Raw genomic sequence first — 19,949 nt, 5'->3', positions numbered from 1 at the left:
AAACCCAAATTCTACCAATGTGTGTGCCGAGACCTGGTGTCACAAGTGCATGAGCATCTAGTAGATTTACAAAACCTCAAACGCCGTCCGAAAATAAAAATAGACAGAATTAAAATACAAAGAGAGACACTAGTAGCTGCAGAACGGATCAGAGAAATACCTCACCACTATGTCCCTGGATAGCATGGGTGTAAGACGATAGGTCCCCCACTAGTACTTGCCTCAGTCCCTACACAAAAAGTGCAGTAAGTGTAGTATGAGTACGTAAACAACGTGTATCCAGTAAGTATCAAGCCTAATCTCGAAGTGGTAGAGACGAGATGACCAACTTTGACACTCACTATGGGGCAATAATAATAATTGAAATACAACTAGGGTATATAAATCAACATGATTTACAGAATTTACAATAATTTATTTAATCAACGGAAATAATTAAAATTCTTCAAATGCAATAATTCTCAATATATTAATTAAATTCCTTAAATTCGAATAATTTTTAATTTATCAATTAAATATCATTTTCATGAATAACAATTAATTATTTAACAAGCAAGAATAATAATTCATTAAATTCCAAGGATTTTTCAATTTATCAATTAACTTCGCAAGCTGAAATAAGCTATTAAAGTATCGTGTAATTATTATTATTATTAAGCACGATTTCTGTCGAGGACGTACGACCCGATCCAGAGTGTCGTGTACACTGCCGAGGGACGTGCGACGCGATCCATAGATGCATCTATCCTGCTGAGGCGTTCGGCCCGCTCCACAAGAAAGGAGGACATTTTCTTATGTACCTCCGGAAGGAGAGTATATTTATTATGAGATAAATTCGGGAGGAAGGATAATTTTTTTTAACAATTAATCAATTTAAACAGAAAATTCAAACATATACAATTTTCCATCCTTTAATATTTTGATCTAACAATTCAAAAAAAAATAAAATATATATATATATATATCAAATAATATTAATTAAACAAGGAATACAATTTACACAAGTAATTCATGCTTTGAATCCTCAACTACCCGGACTTTAGGATTAATAGTAGCTACGCACGGACTCTCGTCACCTCGTGCGTACGTAGCCCCCGCAATTATCAATAATCATTCAATTTACTCCTTATGGGGTAATTTTTCCCTCACAAGATTAGACAAGAGACTTACCTCGTCTAAAAGTCCACTTTTCGATTATCGCGTCGCTTAAAATTCTAGATTCAATGCCGAAAAATTCGAAACTATCCAAAAGTTATATAAAATAATTAATATATGTTCAATCATTCGAAACTTATCTATTAAATAAATTACCCTATCCAAAACAGTAAAATTTCTAAAATTTACCCCGTGCCCACGTGCCCGGATTCTGGAAAAATTCGGATGGAAACGTTACCCATAATCTCAAGAACTCAAATATATAATTTCTACCCAATTCCATAACTATTTTCGTGGTAAAAATCTCATTATTATAAAAAATTAGGTTTTTCACCTAAACCTTTGATTTCTAAGATTTACTAGTTATAATCTACTTATAACCTATGCATTTAACTCAAGGGGTATAGAATTAACTTACCTCCAAATTGCTAGTTGAAATATCCTCTCAATAAACTCAGAAATCGCCTAAACATGGAAGAAGAATGGGCAAAAATGGTGAAATTCCGTTCTTTTAAGCGTTCTCTCAAAAAGGTCTTTCGCACATGCAGACAGATTACCGCACCTACGGCTTTCGCAGGTGCGAGTTCCACTTGCCTAGCCAATTTTCGCATTTGCGCATAAAGCTTCGCACCTGCGCGTTAGCAGGTGCACAAATCGTCCGCATCTGCGGTGGATTGCCCATTCCCTTCTTCCGCTTTTGCGCTCAAAACATCGCATATGCGAGGGCCACCCCTGCGAGCTTCTGTCGCATCTGCGAATGTCGCACCTGCGACTGGCCAAGCGCAGGTGCGATTCTGACAGTAGTTGGGACCTTCAGTTTTGGCTCCCAACTTCCAACTTGGTCCGAGCCTCGTCCGATTGACACTCGGGGTCCCCGGGACCCCGCCCGAACATACCAACAGGTTTGAAATCATAAAACGGACTCGCTCGAACTCTCGGAATGCGTAAAACAACATCAAATATAATAATCATACCCTAAACCAAATTGATTCAAACTTAAGAATTTCAAGTTCTTAAAATTACTTCAAATTCCCCGAAATATCCTTAAACTACTCGGAATGAAACGAATTTTTGCGTGCAAATCTTAAATCACTATTCGGAACTATTCCCAAACTCAAAATTCCAAACAGACTTCAATTTCTAAAAAAATCTACTCCAAACCAAATTTAAAGAACTTTAAACCTTCAAATAGTTGATTTTTACTATTAAGCGTCAAAACGCTCCCGAGTTATTCAAAACCCGATTCGGATATACGCCCAAGTTCGAAATCATCATACGAACTTATGGAAACCGTCAAATCCCGATTCCGGGGTCGTTTTCTCAAAATGTTGACCAAAGTCAAACTTGTCCATTTAAAGCTAACATAAGGAATCAAGTGCCCCGATTTCAACCCAAACGCTTCCAAATCTCGAACCAACCATCCCCGCAAGTCATAAATTAATAAAAGCATGTTCAGAGAGTTTTGTTTTAGGGAACGGGTTTCTAAAAGTTAAAATGACCGGTTGGGTCATTACAGAAACTAAGGAATATCCTTTTAAATTTGAGTGAAAATAATTTTTAGTATGTTTATGTTTTGCAATATAATAAATAAAGCAAAAGGGCAAACATCCTAAATAGTGGATTATATTTATCGCAATATGTTTTCTTACATGAACAACTGTATATTGCACTTTCAAGAGGAATATCAAGATCGACAACAAGAGTTTTGGTTAAGGCAGAACAATCAAAGAATTGGGAGGAAACATACACAAAAAGATTATTGTCCACAAATAAGTGTTTGTTAAGATACCATCACATTAAATATTTTTAAATTATAATACATAATTACCAAACTAACCTGACAAAATTGATCATTTGTGTAAGTTTTGATAATGTTCTTTTATTTTAAATTCATGTATTATGCTAATGTAACAATATTTTTCGGCATTTAGATGATTGTTGTATTATTATTATACATAAAATTTCTCTCATTAATTAAATTTTATTGTTCCTTAGTATAAATAAATATTTAAATCATCATATGCGATTATTAACGTGCAACGCACATTCATATATACTAGTTTAATAAAATATTTATATTTATAATACTATATTAACTAATATATTTGACGCGGTACACACATGCAACGCACATACACTAAAACTAGTATATATAAAATAGGGATTTTTACCTTCCTATACACTATTTGAAACTTTATTACCCTCCATACTCAAGCTTCATTTTAATTACATTAGCATATACAATTTACCAATTATATACATTTTAGGAATTAAATGAGCATCCCTTTATATTAGGAATTGAATAAGAAATCAATTATTTCTCATCTCTCTCTCTCTCTCTCTCTCTCTCTCTCTCTCTCTCTCTCTCTCTCTCTCTGCCTCCCTCTCGTGCTCTCTCTCTCTCTCAATCTCTCATTTTTTGTTCTATCAAAATTAATTTCCTAAACTCGTTAGCCCCTTTTGAGTTCAAATCTCATTCTCAATCTTAAAATTCTTGGCCAACAGTTCATACGACACATTACCAAATAAACTCTCAGCAAAAGCAATACTAAAATCCATGAAAAATAACATATGGCATGTAAATCATGAACACAAACTCAAGGCATCAATTATTCGTCTCATAGACTCATTTTCACTAGCCAAATTTAGCAAAGCATTCACCAAGCAATTAGACTAATTTCCAGGGGTTTGTTTTTCGCGTTCATGACCCTCCCCTCGCGTTCGCGATGAACAAATTCCCCAACAAATATTATTAAACTCTTTTCAGACAACCTCTAGTATAATGATCATAACATTTTGTACCAAACTCGAAATGATGAATGATTTAACTTTCTAAATACTAGACTCCAAGAACTATAACTTTCATTTGTTGCTCATCTCCCAATTCCTTATAGATTTCGAGATATAAGCTTCCCAAGTCAGCCCTATACAATAGAGAATCCCAAACTCTTTACAGACAGTATGTAGTATATTTACCATAACTTTTTGTATACAACTCCAAATGACAAATGGATTACCTTTATGAAGGCTGAACACAAAGGGCTACAATTTTTATTTTAGGATTATCTCTAAATTCCTTATAGATTGTGAGATATGAGCCTCCAAAGTTAGACGACGGACAACAAAAATTCCTTCTTCGCGAACACGAAGAACAAAGTCCCAACAGCAAAATCCTTCTTCGCTAACGCGAGAGGCTCCTCGCGAATGCGAAGAACAACACTAGAACCAGCAACATCAAAACACCCAAACTTGATCCGGAACCACCTCGAATCAAACCCGAGGCCCCCGGGACCCCGTCCAATCGTACCAACAAGTCATAATACATAAACAAAACTGCTCGACGCCTCAAATCACATAAAATAACATCAAAACCACGAATCGCACCCCAATTCAAGCTTTATGTACTTTAGAACTTCAAACTTATACATTCGACGCCGAAATCTATCAAATCAAATTCGATTGACCTCGAATTTTACACACAAGTCATAATTGACATTACGGACCTACTCCCACTTTTGAAATCGGAATCCGATCCCGATATCAAAAAGTCCACTCCCAGTCAAACTTTTCAAAAAATTCAAATTTTCAACTTTCGCCAAATGACCCCGAAATGACCTACAAACTTCCAAATCCACATCCGAACGCTCCTCTAAGACCAGAATCACCATACAGAGATATTCCTAGGCTCGAGATCCCAAACGGATATCGATAACATCAAAATACACTTCAACCCAAACTTGGAAAATTCTTAAACTTTAAAAATGCCAACCTTCAGTAATAGACGCCGAAATACTCCCTGACCAACTGATACTCGACCCGAACATACGTCCAATTCTGAAATCATCATACATACCTATTGAAATTATCAAAATGTTATTCCGAAGTCATTTGCTCAAAAGTCAAACTCCAGTGAACTCTTTTCATTTAAGCTTCAGAAATGAGAATTGTTCTTTTAATTTAAATTCTGAATTTTTCGAAAATCAAACGACTACGCACACAAGTCATAATACGTATTATGAAGTTGCTCGGGACCTCAAGTAGTTGAATGGGGCATAGATTCTTAAAATGACAAGTCGGGTCGTTACACATATTGTATAAAATTTTATTTAAGCTGTATGATATTGTAGTTGTATATAACTGGGTAGAAATAATGTATGAAAGTTATAGATAAGTTATAAATATGTTATATAATATATAATTAGTTGTATGAAATTTGTTTTTACTATGTCTAAATCAGATACAAAATATACAAAAGACATATTGTATACAATTTGTATAAAAATTATATTTAAGTTGTACGATATTGTAGTTGTATTTAAATGGGTAGAAATAATGTATGAAAGTTGTAAATAAGTTGTATAATATATAATTGCTATGTATAAATCAAATACAAAATATACAAAAGACATATTATATAAATTTTGTATAAAAATTATATGTAAATTATATGATACTGTAGTTGTATTTAAGCACACACCATTTGAACCAAGTCATTTGAAGAACTAGTAGCTGCCTTTATGCCTTTTAGATTGTTGTAGCTAATGAAACCCGTACTTGTTCTAGTCAGTTAGAGAACTTCAAATGTCATGTATTATCTTTTTTAAGTATGTCCTTCTGCTGCCTAGTTGCTAGATCGATTCATTTCAGTTTCTAGAATCTTTACTGTAGTTAATATTACTTGAACCTTATTTGCTTCAAGAACTATTTTCTGTTGAGAATTGTGCCTTCCCCAAGATATTTGACGGTATACAAAAAGTTTCTCATATTGTTGCCCCAACAGATGAAGCTGAATTGCCACGTGGAAGAGCTCTGTTGATAATCCGATGGATATAATCAAGCACGAAGAAAACGTAAGAAAAACTCAGAGGAAGTAATTTACATCGAAAATTCAAAGAGAAGAAAAGACCTTAGATATCAAGGGTATAGCAAACAGAATCTGGAGAGAAGATGGGAGAGATGAGAGATAAAAGAAAAATGGTATAACTAAATCCCTTGATCGAAGACACTAATAATGGATTGAGAGTTTTTTAAGGTGGATTGTATATATTTTGTAGCTAAAACATATTTAGGTCGGATAAATACAAAAAAATGGACATTTTTCGTAATAAGGTTTCAACTTTCAAATAATGTATAGGAACGAAAAAAATTGCTATAAAATATATATTGTGTTGCTATTATTTTGGGAGAGGCACGCTGAATGGGTCAATTCTTAGGCATGAAGTAAGTTCAGCATATATCGGCCCGCCAACCTTTAGCTGACGCAAGCCCAGACGTAAGCCCATAAGGCCCAATCAATTCATTCACCTGCTACCAACTCCTACATAAAGAACGTAAACCCTAGGATTTTTTTCATAATCGTATTTTTTCAAGCCGCAGACGATTCGCAGAGAATTAGCCATGGGGAGAAGTAAGCTTGTTTCTCCCAAATCCTTCTATTTTCACGCGTATTCTCGTATTCTTATTCATTTAGCTATTATTGTTTCGATTTGCCAAAAACTTGTTGGATCTGTATGTTTTTGTTCATAGCCTTTGTGTTATTTTTAGTATATATTACTGAAATAATATATTAGATGTGTTTTTGTTATTCATTTTATTATTTTTATTTTTATTTTGCCTTCTGTGCATTTGTCCGTAGTAAATGTAGAAAACCTATAGTGTTAGAGAATCCTAATATTTCCCCAAGACAAATTATTATTGCTGAAATGATATATTAGAGGTGATTTTAGATGGTACCCGGTTGAGGCGTTCATTTGATTTACCATTATTTTGCTTTTTGTTCATTTATTCATAGTAAGTGTGGAGAACTTATAGTGTTAGAGAACCCTAATTTATCCGTAAGATGAGTTATTATTGAGGGTTTCTGACTGATGCAGATGGAGCGGAATGGATAATGGGATTCATATAGCGGCTAGAGATAGTTGGGATCTAGTTGTAGCTGTGTATTGTTTGTCTGATAGAAACTGAACCCAACATTTTCAACACAAATTATATATATATATATATATATATAAAATTGTGACAAATATTAAATTTCAAATCCTAATTCCATAAGTACAATAAGTTTATTGGTAAGATTTTAAAGGTTATACCCATCAATTTTAAATTTTAGATCTGCTTCTGGGTAGAAAGAATACCTAGTTGGTGTAATTGAGTTGGCATTTTACATTCATCAATTTTAAATTTTAGATCTGCTTCTGGGTAGAAAGATACCTAGTTGGTGTAATTGAGTTGGCATTTTACATTTATCAAGCTTAAATGCTATAGGAGTTTTATGGCCATGCTACAGTTAGTGTATTTGAGAGCAAATACTCCATATGGGTCCTAGAAATGATAAAATTGTTAAAGAAATTATAGTTCTTATTTTGCGGGAATTTTTTGATTAATCCTTGTAAACAATAAAGTTGGTGGTAAAAAATGTATCTAAGATCCATTAAGTTTTGTGTATGAAGCAGAACCTCTTAAGTATGACAAGCGCTGGCCACTATTTTGTTATTCTTTATGAGTGAAAGCGCATTCCTTAGTTTTGCTGACAAGGTATTCTACACTGCATTATTGTTATTTCTCTTTCCTTTTGGGGGATAAGCAGACGTTAAACTAATATGGAGTTATGAGTGCATTGTTGGTATAGACTCCATATGTGGTATTAACTATTGTTTTATACAACAATTAGTTGACCCCATCCAGTTACTTGTAGCTGTGTGAGTCATTGACAACATATGTAACTGGGTTGAATTCTTTTCTCAGGACCTGCAAGATGTTATCGCCAGATTAAGAACAAGCCTTACCCAAAATCCCGATTTTGCCGTGGTGTGCCAGATCCAAAGATCAGGATCTATGATGTGGGTATGAAGAAAAAAGGAGTTGATGAATTTCCTTTCTGTGTGCACTTGGTCAGTTGGGAGAAGGAGAATGTTTCAAGTGAGGCACTTGAAGCTGCTCGTATTGCGTGCAACAAGTACATGACCAAGTCCGCTGGAAAGGATGCTTTCCACCTCAGGGTTAGGGTCCATCCCTTCCATGTTTTGCGAATTAACAAGATGTTGTCATGTGCTGGGGCTGATAGGCTCCAAACTGGTATGAGGGGAGCTTTTGGTAAGCCACAGGGAGTCTGTGCTCGTGTTGCTATTGGTCAGGTTCTTCTATCTGTTCGCTGCAAAGATGGTAATGCTAACCATGCGCAAGAGGCTCTGCGCCGTGCAAAGTTCAAGTTCCCTGGCCGTCAAAAGATCATTGTCAGCAGGAAGTGGTAAGATGTTTATCTAAAGTATCACTTCAATCTATGCGTGGCACATGTTTTTAGCACTTTATATGTTCACACACTAAAATTGATTGATTTATGAAGGATTGACATGTCTTGGAGCTATTCTTTTGTTGTGACAATTATACAATTTTAGGATCAACATGTACTAATCTTATATCACACATAACCTCATACTGAGTGATCACATCCTCTTAACATTCAATTCCAGTAATTTTTTGGGGTCCTGGACCCAAATTTTTTCTAACATCGTTAATGGGAGATAAGGATCTGCTTCCTTCCAAAACTTATGAACTGCCTAGAAACCTAGCTTGCTGATTGCTCTATTCCTTTAACAATATACTTGAAACAGGATCTGCTATATAGGCTTGTACCCCTGCATCTTTGAACGCTAATGTCGAAAAGTTTTGCCATATTATTTCTCTCTTGAAAAACTAGATTATTAATCTGGTTGGTTTTCCAAGGTGCTCCACTGGATAGAAGTTGTGCTTGCATCATAGTTTTATTTTGATTGCAGGGGGTTCACTAAGTTCAGCCGCACTGATTATCTGAAATACAAGTCAGAGAATCGTATTGTTTCAGATGGTGTCAATGCCAAGGTATGTTTTGTTCAGTCTATTGTTTACATAGTACAAGTTTGGATCTTGTTGCCCGAGGTGGTATGTGAAAACTTATTGCTTTTCTTATGCTTTTGCAGCTTCTTGGTTGCCATGGTCGACTTGCTGCACGTCAACCTGGAAGAGCTTTTTTGGAAGCAGTAGGGAATTGAAGTTGCAGAATTTACCAAACTGAACCTGTAGTTTTCTACTTCTGTTGAATGAAATTTTGTGTCCTGATCATCGATCTACTTTTGAACCATTACTTGAGTTGTTACTGCTTTGAACATTTTAGTTTACTGATAAAGATTGGCTTGCTTTTATTTGGTTGAGTTTTGTTTTACATATATTCTTTCCTCCGCTGTTGACTTTGTTTCTTATGGGAGTTGTCATATTCCTCCTACATTATTTTTGATGAATTGTTAAAGCAGCGTAAATCGCTTCTTAGTCCCGGGGGATCATTCCTTGGAAAGATTATCATTCCAAGGCTTGAATGTAACAACAAAAAACCCAGTGTAATGCCACAAATAGGGAATGGTTGAATATATGCAGCCTTAGCTTGACTTGTGTAGGTAGAGATATTGTGCTCCAATCTGCAAATCACAACAGTGTAGAAAAGAAATGCAGTAGTGTAGAAATCAGGAAAACACAAAAGTGAGAAAAGGCTTGAATGTTACAGCGACGTGTCCAGTCAATGGTTTGTTTCATGAAGAAACGATAGTGGAACTCAAGTTGAAATTGCGAGTGTTAGTGCAAAGTGCAAACACCAGTTGTTTTCGGAAAATCAAGTCGATCCTACAATGAACAGTACTTGGGATTTTGTGTATGGTGAGTTGATAAATAAAAGTTGTAAGTTTACTAGCCAAATTGAGCCTGCACATTTTGCATAAACTTTCTCAACTCTTGAGAGATTATTACCTTTTCTCAATTATCACATCTAGTAAGGTTCCTAAGTGTTTTCCAGATTTTCAGGTAGGAAGAATATTAAGGGAATGACAATAATCACGAGTTTCTTGGAAAGCATCAGGTCTTTGCTATAAAAATGCAAGCGGAATTCAGTCATTTGAAAATGGCTCTCATTTCCAAAGAATAAGTGAGAAATAAAAGGTCAATCCTACAAATATGCAAACGCTATCCCAAAACCCGTCAATGAAGCTGTGTAGAAATCAAGCCGTAGTTACATAATAATCATAGACCATTTATTTATTATACATGAAGTTAAATGACACTGTTGACTAAAAGTACTTCGTCTGTTTGAATATACATGAACATACTTGATTGAACACGAAATTTGAGAAAGAAATGAATACTTTTAAAATTTGTGGTTTTAAATAGTCGTGGTTATAATTCTTTTAAAATTTATGGTCTTAAATATGCTATAATATTTGTGTGATTATAAAAACTTGTCATTGAAGGTAAAATTGAAAGTTCAAGTTAAATTATTTTTAAATTTAGAAAAGAATCATTATTTTTGGAACAGACTAAAAAGGAAATAGATTCACATAAACTGAATAGAGAGAGAATATGTTATATTTCAACCCTAAAAACATGTGCCAATTTATACCATAGATCCTAAAATTTATGTGATAATGAATCGAATACCCACGGTCGTATCCGAGCAACATAATCCCTAGTCCAAGATGGGAGTGAAAATGTAGAATGTGAGCCAATTGATCTAAACAGATGGTGAGGCAGTAGTAACACATTGTATAATCAGACAAATCAATCTAGTTGAAGGCTTTAAACTAACAAACCGCCTACTATGATCCAAAGCAATCTTAAAAGGCTGCTAATGGTGGACAAGAATTGGGAGAAATTCTATCAATCATTTATTGGAGATGATCTGACACAAGACCATATAGACAGATTACTCACATAATAACACAATGAATATGCTCTTATTCAAAAAAGGAATAAGTTAAAAAATTTAAAGAGATTGTAGCTAGTGGGAATGGAACCAGTTACCTCATAATGGTTTTGAACCCTCTTGACCACAAAACCATGCTTTTGGGCTGTGTGAAGGGGATTCAAAACATAATATATAGAGGTAAAAATCAGATTTTTTCTTAATTTTTCGGCGAAGGGGGTTCGGGTGAACACCCTTGTGCCCTCCTAAATCCGCCCCTGCTTACAATAGTAACAACATAAGTTGCGTCCGAGCACTATTAAGGATGAATCACTTAACCTTGACAAGCTAGTAAAATTTGTGCAAAAGAGCTGCAGTTGTATTTCTTTCATAAGCCTTACAAGGAGCTCTGAATAGTTGTTTGAACAACGAGCTACATTTACGAACCATTAGTGCCAATGTCAAGATTAGTTTTGAACATGTCTTGCACATTGTTTCAGTAAACTTGATATGCTTACCTCAACAAAGGCTAAATTTTTGACATGCCTACAAAATGATGCTTCTTTACTTTCTTCTAGTACTGCGTCTCGTGGCTGAAGCCACTACAGAAATCTCTTCTTTAGCTGCCGTTGGAACTTCTGATTGATTGCTACTTTTCTTTCTTTTCTTTGTCACACTCTTTGATGTTTCTTCAGCTTCATTCTCTCCTTTTTCTACACCAGATTTATCCTCTCTACTTGAACAATGGGATGCCCGAACTATATACACCTGTGAATCTCAAAAATAAGAAAGTAATGCATTGAATTTGAACTATATCATATGACTATATTTATTTCATGGACAAAAGGACAAAAGGATTGCACACCAAAATCCAACCTTGAATTTTGTTGCCTCAACCAATTCAAATACTAGAGCATCCCCATCATCCAGCTTATGATCTAGCGCAAATGCTCTCCATCCTCCGCTTAGTCCAGTTCTTTTGCCAATAAAGAGAGCTTCATACTCTGAACCTTCCTCATCCACTAACAGAACATCTACGGTAGACTTGGGAAGATGATCTTCACAAAATCTTGTAGGAAGTCCCTGATATCATTTCATAGTAGGCTTAGTGAAAAGATAGAATGTCAGCTCATTTCACAAGCAATATATTTATCAAAAATAAGAATTTATTGTAAGGATAGATCATACGAGTCTAGCAAGATTTTATTATTATTTTTTCTTTTTGTTATTAGGGATAATTACCTTACTGGGATGCCTTCCAAAATAATAGCTGGCAAATGTATATGCTCTGTGTGTTAAATGAATATACATATAATATGCATATTGTTTACATAAATATACATAATCCATGTATATGTTTTTTGTATATTTGAGCTACCATCCGTAATTAGTTTCGGGCCAATAGGCCAAAAATGAAAAAAGCCCTTGTTATTTCCTCCATGTATCCTTGGCTTTTGTAGCTAGAGTCTGTGGCAACTTACCAGCCAGAAACAACTGTAGACGTGAGATCGGACCATAGACTTGATAAAAGATGGATTTCCAGACTGTAGATTGCTCTGGAGCTTTTCTGCACTTTTGATAGCTTGTGCTCTCTCTTGACATGAAGCAAGTTTTACTTCTTCCAACGGTCTTGCTAGATAACTGCCAACGCAAAAGCAATTATTCCATAACTGGGACGTAAAACAATGGTGTCCAGACTCAGAATTAACCATCTCACCTTGCCCATGAGGAACTCAATTTTGATCTTTTCCGAAAAGATGGAAGTTCCATATCAATCTGAGATGAGGATTGATTAGCAACAAATGAGAAAAATAAACAACTGATAACCAGAGGAAGATAATTAGCAAACAAATGTTTGAGACGAAAATTTTTCACTAGCAACATAAGCAGTCCATTTCCTAGACTCTTAGCCCAAGATAGACTCCATATTAGAAACTTCAATCTCTACCTACAATGAACTACAATATGAGACATCAGCGGTTAAATGTTTCATGTAATCTCAATAATAATAATAACCATAATCTTGATGCTCTTTCAATATGATTACATAGAAGAGGTGCACATGTAAACTATTATGTAGAAAATCACATGAGCATACCATTAGAATCTTAATTTTGAAAGCTGTGTCATTCACTATGTAGTATGTATCGTGTACTAAAAGAAAAACATGAAATCTTACCTCATCGCGGTATGATGGAACAGGATTTCTAGCCCGTCCAGACCTTCTTGGCTCCAACATGTAAACATCGTTTGCTTTTTGTCTAACTCGGGTTACCTATGCATGATAAGAAAATAATATCAGCTAATGCATTCTTATATAAGAGCCACATTATATCTTTATAGAAAGGAAAATAATCATAACATGTCACCTCGTATTTCTTATCGGACTTCTTCTCGGACTTTGCAAGATCAGAAAGGTTTTTAGATATATTCAAAATCCCCAGATCCTTCAAAGAGGAAAGCAACATAGTAAGAAAAAGAGAAGGCAATCATTACAAGTCCTACAAAAAGATGTAAACTCTGCAGCATATTTGCTGTTGGCAACAAAAGGTAGGTTTTATGAACACATACAACTTTTCCCCAAAAGATTGTTCATAAAAACTAATCCACATATACTACTTTCCACCAGAATTGTTTTCGAAAACTGGAACCAAATCAAATCCAAACACCGCCTAATATTTCATGAAGTTGATATTGGTAGATCATCCACATGTAAGCCTTCGATCACTTAATTTCTCCTTCAAAGAAGCATCCAAAAGTACCATCAACCGAAGTAAAAGATATTTTGCCTTAACAAGATTACTACCTCGAATCGTTTCTTATTGTCCAGAACCCTTTGCCTTCGGACCTCCTCGTAACTATTTGTGCCATTTTCATTTGCCATTGATTGTAATACTCAAAATACTTCCCTGATCAGAAAAAGAAAAAGAGTATTTACTGTAATGCAATTTGGAGTTGAAAAGTGAAACAAACACCTCTAACTGTTTTTTCACCTGCAAATCATATTAAGTACAGGTCATTTGCTAATTGCATGAAGATAACCAACCAATCTTGGGAAGCAGAAATTACTGTCGCCAATTGGAAGATTAGTTACTATACTGTTTACCAATACCAATACATTCAAACTTTTTTCAAGAATGTTATACATGGATAAGTTTTACCAGAGTGGTTGTCAGACCTACCATGTTGTACGGAGCAGAGTGTTGGCCAGTCAAGAACTCTCATGTTCAGAAGATGAAAGTAGCAGAAATGAGGATGTTGAGATGAATGTGCAGTCCTACTAGGATTGATAAGATTAGAAATAAAGATATTCAGGACAGGGTAGGAGTAGCCTCGGTGGAGGACAAAATGCGACAAGCAAGACTTAGGTGGTTTGGGCAAGTGAAGAGGAGAAACACAGATGCTCCAGTGAGGAGGTGTGAGAGGTTGGCCTCGGGTGGTCTGAAGAGGGGTAGAGTTAGGCCAAAGAAGTATTGGGGAGAGGTAATTAGTCAGGACTTGGCGTTGCTCCAGCTCACTGAGGACATGACCTTTGATAGGAAGGTGTGGAGGTCGAGGATTAGGGTAGAAGGTTAGTAGGTAGTCGAGTGTGTGTCTTCCCCATACCGGTAGATCTAGTAGTCAGCCTTGTATTCGGTATTGACAGTCTTGATTACTACATGATTTCTTATTATATTGCTATTGATACTGCTTGTTCTCTTATTATCTTGTTATTGTTACTGCTTTTTTTTTTCCTTGACCCGGGGATTTATCGGAAGCAGCCTCTCTACCCTCAAGGTAGGAGTAAGGTCTACATACACACCACCCTCCCCATACCCCACTCGTGGGATTATGCTTAGTTTGTTGTTGTTGTTATACATGGATAACACCCTTAAACTAGTGGCTTTGCAGTGCAGTACTATTTAAATTCCCAACAATTGACCAATCCATCGTTAACGTCGCAGAAACTCTAAGATCCATTGGAGCTTTAAGCGCAAAGAGCAAATAAAGTGAGGGCTTTAATGAAGAAATGTGCAAATTGAGAAGAACTACAAATACATATATGTAGTCCAAGACTAATAATTATAAGCATGAATAACAAATATATGGATAAAGAATTTTTTTTAGAAAATTACAATAAAGTGAAACATCAACTGTTTAGTGTCGCCTCTTCTGGATTATGCCCGTTGGCAAGGAGAAGAATGCCTTAGAACCTTGATGACAAATGCCCGCTAAGCAAGGTGGAGTGCTCAATGTGTTTTGCACCTTGATTCTAGGCTTAAGCGCACTTTAAGCGCGCCTTTGACCACAGTGGACCAATCAGGAGCTCTAATTTAACACAAAATCTAAATGCCTCCAGAAGTGACCAAAAAGAAGCGTTTAGCAACAACTACAACTACTATAATAACTAAGCCTCAATGGAGTCGGCTATATGAATCCTTTATATTCATTCCGCCATTTGGACATGTTTCATTCCAGTTATTCAAAATTTGTCTTTCTAGACGAATAGTGGTCTCCTAACACTAAAGTTCTCTATGTTATAACAGAAAGCAAAAACTCTTGAATCATACCATCCCAAAAGAAATGTTGAGATGACTTTTTTATCAGCAAATGGCCAAAATAAAAAAAGAAAAAAACTCGTATAATCCTGCTTACCTTTAGTAAATGCTAGTACAAAAAAGCACCAAACAGAACTATAGTTAATTCCTCTCTAGTCCACTCTTCTACTCCACACAAAGAAATCAATCAATCATTCAATTATGCCGCAATTCCAAACTAATTGAAAATTAAATTCATCATAATTGACTACTTTTATATTTGTCATCAACCTTCATAATTGACTATGCTTTTGGAAGCTCACATAGACTGAGTTCAACCTCACATAAGGAATCCTTTTTTTAAAAAAAACAAAAATTTTAAAAAGAAAGAATCTTTTGGGGGAAAATCAAAAGATTGAGAAGCTGAAATACGAAAATAGCAATTAGCAAATCACTACACAAAAAACCTTGTTTCGAGCAGTACTAGTAGTGGATGCAACCCACTATCTGGAACTCGGATTATATACATAAGCTTAAAAAAATTAAATTAAAATTTTAATTTGTTCATATACATTAAGAGGGTTCACTACTTTTAAATCCTGTATTCACTTCCTTAAGATGTACAATGGCATACGTAAAAATGTCATCTTTTTAGCCAAAAAAAAAAAAAAACCTCAGAAATGAATTCACAGCAACGAATAATGTTGCACATATATATAGATTTCCTATGCCTATTACCACATAACAAGACAAATGTATAAAAATGGGTAAACAAAATAACCATAGAGTATAAAATCGTCAACCCCAAAATTAAAAATATTTTTGAGAGCAGGAATAATCAAACCTGAGGCGAAAATGCAGCGGTGTTGAAGGGGCCGAATGTGGAGAAACACAGAGAAGAGAAAGCGCCTTTTTGAAATTTGAAAACAGTGAGTACATGCGCCTTACAGCTTTGAGTTTCGTGCATACACTAAGCTAAAAAAGGGATTACTTATTAACCTTAGTTAAGTGATACACTAAGCTAAAAAAGGACATTTATTAACCCAAGGACTCGTTTGATTACGAGAATAAGGGACAGTAATCTTGAGATTATTTATTTCACAATTGTCGTGTTGTTCTTAAACCAAAGTTAATGTTTGGAGAGACGTTTTTAGAATTTTAAGAGTATGGGTATATCATATTATTGTTTGGTTTGACTGCATCAAAATTTTGCCATGACAATAACTTATCAAGCAAATCGTGATTAATACTATTATCACAAGAAAACATCAGTTCACGATTATTCATAACAAATTTTCGTACTTTAAAAGTGATTAGAGGGTGATAAAAAATGGTTAGATGGTGACCGGTGTTCGTAAAAATGTTGGGACAAATGAGGAGCAAGGAGAAGATGCAAATTTTGATTTTTTTTAGAAATCGAAAAAGAGAAGACAAAATATATAAGAGAAACTGAAAGGGGGATAAACTTATCATGACAGGGGATTCGAACCCTTAACCTGGATAATCAAAAGGGCACACGACCACAATGGACCAAAGTGGTGTGTTGTGCACGGGTTCACCTATATGTATTTAATTATTTTACCACAATAATTGCAGTGCTATACACAATTTAGGGACGGGAGAATGGGTTCACGTGAACCCATACCCCTCCATATAAATATTCCCCTGAATGTGGGATAACAACCCGAGATTATTAATCTTTTTTGAGAAAATGATCAAAATGGTCCTTGATGTATACAGGCTGGACTGTTTGGTCCTTGATATATACCCCTTAAATGTAAGAGTTAATATCCTAAAACACGCATAAACTATACAAGCTTTGTCAGTTGCCTACCTAAACTATCACATGTCACCGAAAAACCCTTGAACTATATCCCCTTTCATAATAGAACCCCCTCGTCGTATTCTTACCAGTGCGTGTAATACACTCTCCAAATTATTTTAAAATCTGCCACGTGACAATCTACATGAATATTTGTTTATGTTAATCTAAAAAACAGACTTAATTAAGATTTTAATACTCTTTATTATATCATTATAAAAAATTATATGGTAAAAATAAAAAAGGGGGCTAGGGTTAAAACTAGTGGGTCAATTGTAAAAAACTCATTTTCTCTTTGCTCTTATCGGAGAATGGCTACACTAATCTCTCAGTAGCAATTTTCTCTATTAATCTTCGTTCTAAGATTTGAGTGAGGATTGTGGGTGGTGACTCGGAGCATTTTCCTGTAGTGATGGGGTTGTACCAGGGATCGGCTCTTAGCCCATTTTTATTTGCCTTGGCGATGGATGTACTGTCGCGTCACATCTAAGGGGAGGTGCCTTGGTGCATGCTATTTGCCGATGATATAGTGTTGATTGACGAGACGCGTAGCAGAGTTAACACGAGGTTGGAGGTTTGGAGACAGACCTTGGAGTCTAAAGGTTTCAAATTGAGTAGAACCAAAAGAGAATACTTGGAGTGAAAGTTCAGTGACGGGACCCATGATGCGGACGTAAAGATTAAGCTTGATGCTCAAGTTATCCCCAAGAGAGAGAGTTTTAAGTATCTCGGGTCTATTATCCAGGGTAACAGGGAGATTGATGAAGATGTCGCGCATCGCATCGGAGCGGGATGGATGAAGTGGAGGCTCGCTTCCGGTGTTTTGTGTGATAGGAATGTGCCGCTAAGACTTAGGGGTAAGTTTTATCGAGTGGTGGTTCGACCCGCTATACTGTATGGGGCTGAGAGTTGACCAGTCAAGAACTCTCACGTGCAGAAAATGAGAGTAGCAGAGATGAGGATGCTGCGATGGATGTGTGGGTGTACCAGGAGAGATAGGATTAAGAATAAAGCTATCCGAGACAGAGTGGGAGTAGCCTCCGTGGAGGACAAGATTCGGGAGTCGAGGCTGAGATGGTTCAGACATGTTAAGAGAAGAAGCATTGATGCTCCTGTTAAGAGGTATGGGAGGTTGGCCTTGGAGAGTTTGAGAAGAGGTCGATGTAGGCCTAAGAAGTATTGGGGAGAGGTGATTAGGCAGGACATGGCGCTGCTTCAGCTCACCGAGGACATGACCCTTGATAGGAGGGTGTGGAGGTCGAGGATTAAGGTAGAAGGTTAGTAGGTAGTTTATAGTTGTTCACCGATAGTCTTAGTAGCATGCATGTCCCTTCATATTCTTAGATTTTTATTATGTTATGTGGTTTTGTTCGCTTCCTTGTTGCTATTATTTGGTACTACTTATCCTTTATCTCTCCCTTTTTCTTTTCTCTTCCATCTTTCTTCCTTCCTTCCTTGCTTTCCTCTTATTCTTCTTGCCCTTTCTGAGTCGGGGGTCTATTGAAAATAACCTCTCTACCTACATTAGGTAGGGTTAAGGTCTGCGTATAGACTACCCTCCCCAGACCTCACCTGTTGGGATCAAACTGGGTTTGTTGTTGTTATTGTAATCTTCGTTCTAACCTTGATTGCTTTTTCTATTCTTGCTTCCCTTCAAAAATTGGGATAAAAATTAGGGTTTTTGCTCCTAAATCGGTATAGAATATTAGGGTTTTGATAGACCTAAATTCTGAAGATTGTTGAAAGGAGATACCTAAATTGTTAACGAAGATAGCTACACACATGTCCTATTTCTTTATTCCCTATTTTCTTAGAAGGCATTAAACTCATGCTCTACAAATACTTGAAAGGATGTTCCTTCTTTCAAATAAATTTATGTGAAAACTGAAGGATGGATAAAACGAGAAAGATAAGAAATAAAATCAGAAATAATGATAGAGAGAATTTCGTATTGATTCAAATGAAGAAATGGAGAAGAAAGATAAAAAAAATAAGGAAGGAAGGTGAAATATAAAGAAAAAGTGGAGAAAATAAAAGGAAATATAAATTTTAAAAAAGAAGGGCTAATTAGCTGTTAGACACGCCATTTTAATGGCTTTTTTTAAAGTTCTTCACACGCTTTTGGGAGATTTATTACACACATTTTGTCACATAAGCGATGATGGAGTTTTATTATGAAGAGAGATATAGTTCATGGAGTTTTTGAGGATAGGCGATAGTTTAGGTAGGCAACTGACAAAAGTTATGTAATTTAAGCGGGTTTTAGGGTATTAACTCTAAATGTAATAGTCTTCAATGTATGTAAAAGGTGGATCATTTTGATCTCATACCTAGGGCTATCTAGGGTCAGGGGAGTATCGAAACCGGTATCGGTACCGCTCTGTACCCTCTAACGTTAAGGGTAGAGGTAAGGGATTTGGTTAAAGGGAACATGGTATGGTACCGAACCGGTACCCTTAACGTTTTTTTAAAAGTAGTTATTTTTGTACCGTTGGCCAGCAGTTCTGTTTTACAAAATAGCTGTTGGCAAAGGTCAAAAATGTCTATTTTTGCCTTCCAAGACCCCTAACACCCCCTACCCCCTAATTTATATTTTTAACCTCTAAGCTTGTTCAAATACACTTTGACCCTATTTTAAAACCATAAATACTCCATTTCATTCTTTCAATTTTCACACAAAACTCTCTTATCTCTCTTATTCTCTATCTCTCTCTATCTTTAACTGCAATTAATATTCTAGCACTATTATTAAGTT

At 35.7% G+C, this 19,949-nt stretch overlaps 2 protein-coding genes across 3 annotated transcripts; one reads left to right on the top strand and one right to left on the bottom strand.

Annotated features, from left to right (window-relative positions):
• Positions 1 to 6,506: 6,506 nt before the first annotated feature.
• On the top strand, positions 6,507 to 9,351 carry LOC107778281 (60S ribosomal protein L10-like). The gene is given in 4 exon segments (NM_001425817.1): positions 6,507 to 6,562; positions 7,900 to 8,401; positions 8,931 to 9,012; positions 9,111 to 9,351. Coding segments are annotated over 4 exon segments (666 nt in total). The 5' UTR covers positions 6,507 to 6,552; the 3' UTR covers positions 9,183 to 9,351.
• A 1,624-nt stretch (positions 9,352 to 10,975) lies between these two features.
• On the bottom strand, positions 10,976 to 16,365 carry LOC107778282 (putative B3 domain-containing protein At5g58280). 2 transcript variants are annotated; one of them, XM_075234017.1, is made up of 8 exons: positions 14,971 to 15,703; positions 13,662 to 13,764; positions 13,225 to 13,302; positions 13,035 to 13,130; positions 12,573 to 12,631; positions 12,337 to 12,496; positions 11,732 to 11,938; positions 10,976 to 11,623 (listed from the first exon to the last, which is right to left on the bottom strand). In XM_075234017.1, exons 2-8 carry the CDS (start codon positions 13,737 to 13,739, stop codon positions 11,420 to 11,422), a joined length of 882 nt encoding a protein of 293 aa, XP_075090118.1. In that variant the 5' UTR covers positions 13,740 to 13,764; positions 14,971 to 15,703; the 3' UTR covers positions 10,976 to 11,419. The 2 variants fall into 2 exon arrangements, with proteins under 2 accessions (XP_075090118.1, XP_016453991.2); XM_016598505.2 differs by lacking the exon at positions 14,971 to 15,703 and adding an exon at positions 16,217 to 16,365 and having other exon boundaries at positions 10,978 to 11,623.
• Positions 16,366 to 19,949: the final 3,584 nt, after the last annotated feature.

The sequence above is a fragment of the Nicotiana tabacum genome, chromosome 17 (assembly GCF_000715075.1).
Source record: "Nicotiana tabacum cultivar K326 chromosome 17, ASM71507v2, whole genome shotgun sequence".
NCBI lineage: Eukaryota > Viridiplantae > Streptophyta > Magnoliopsida > Solanales > Solanaceae > Nicotiana > Nicotiana tabacum.
Note: the sequence above shows the minus strand (reverse complement) of the source record. Positions and strands in the feature narration are given on the sequence as shown.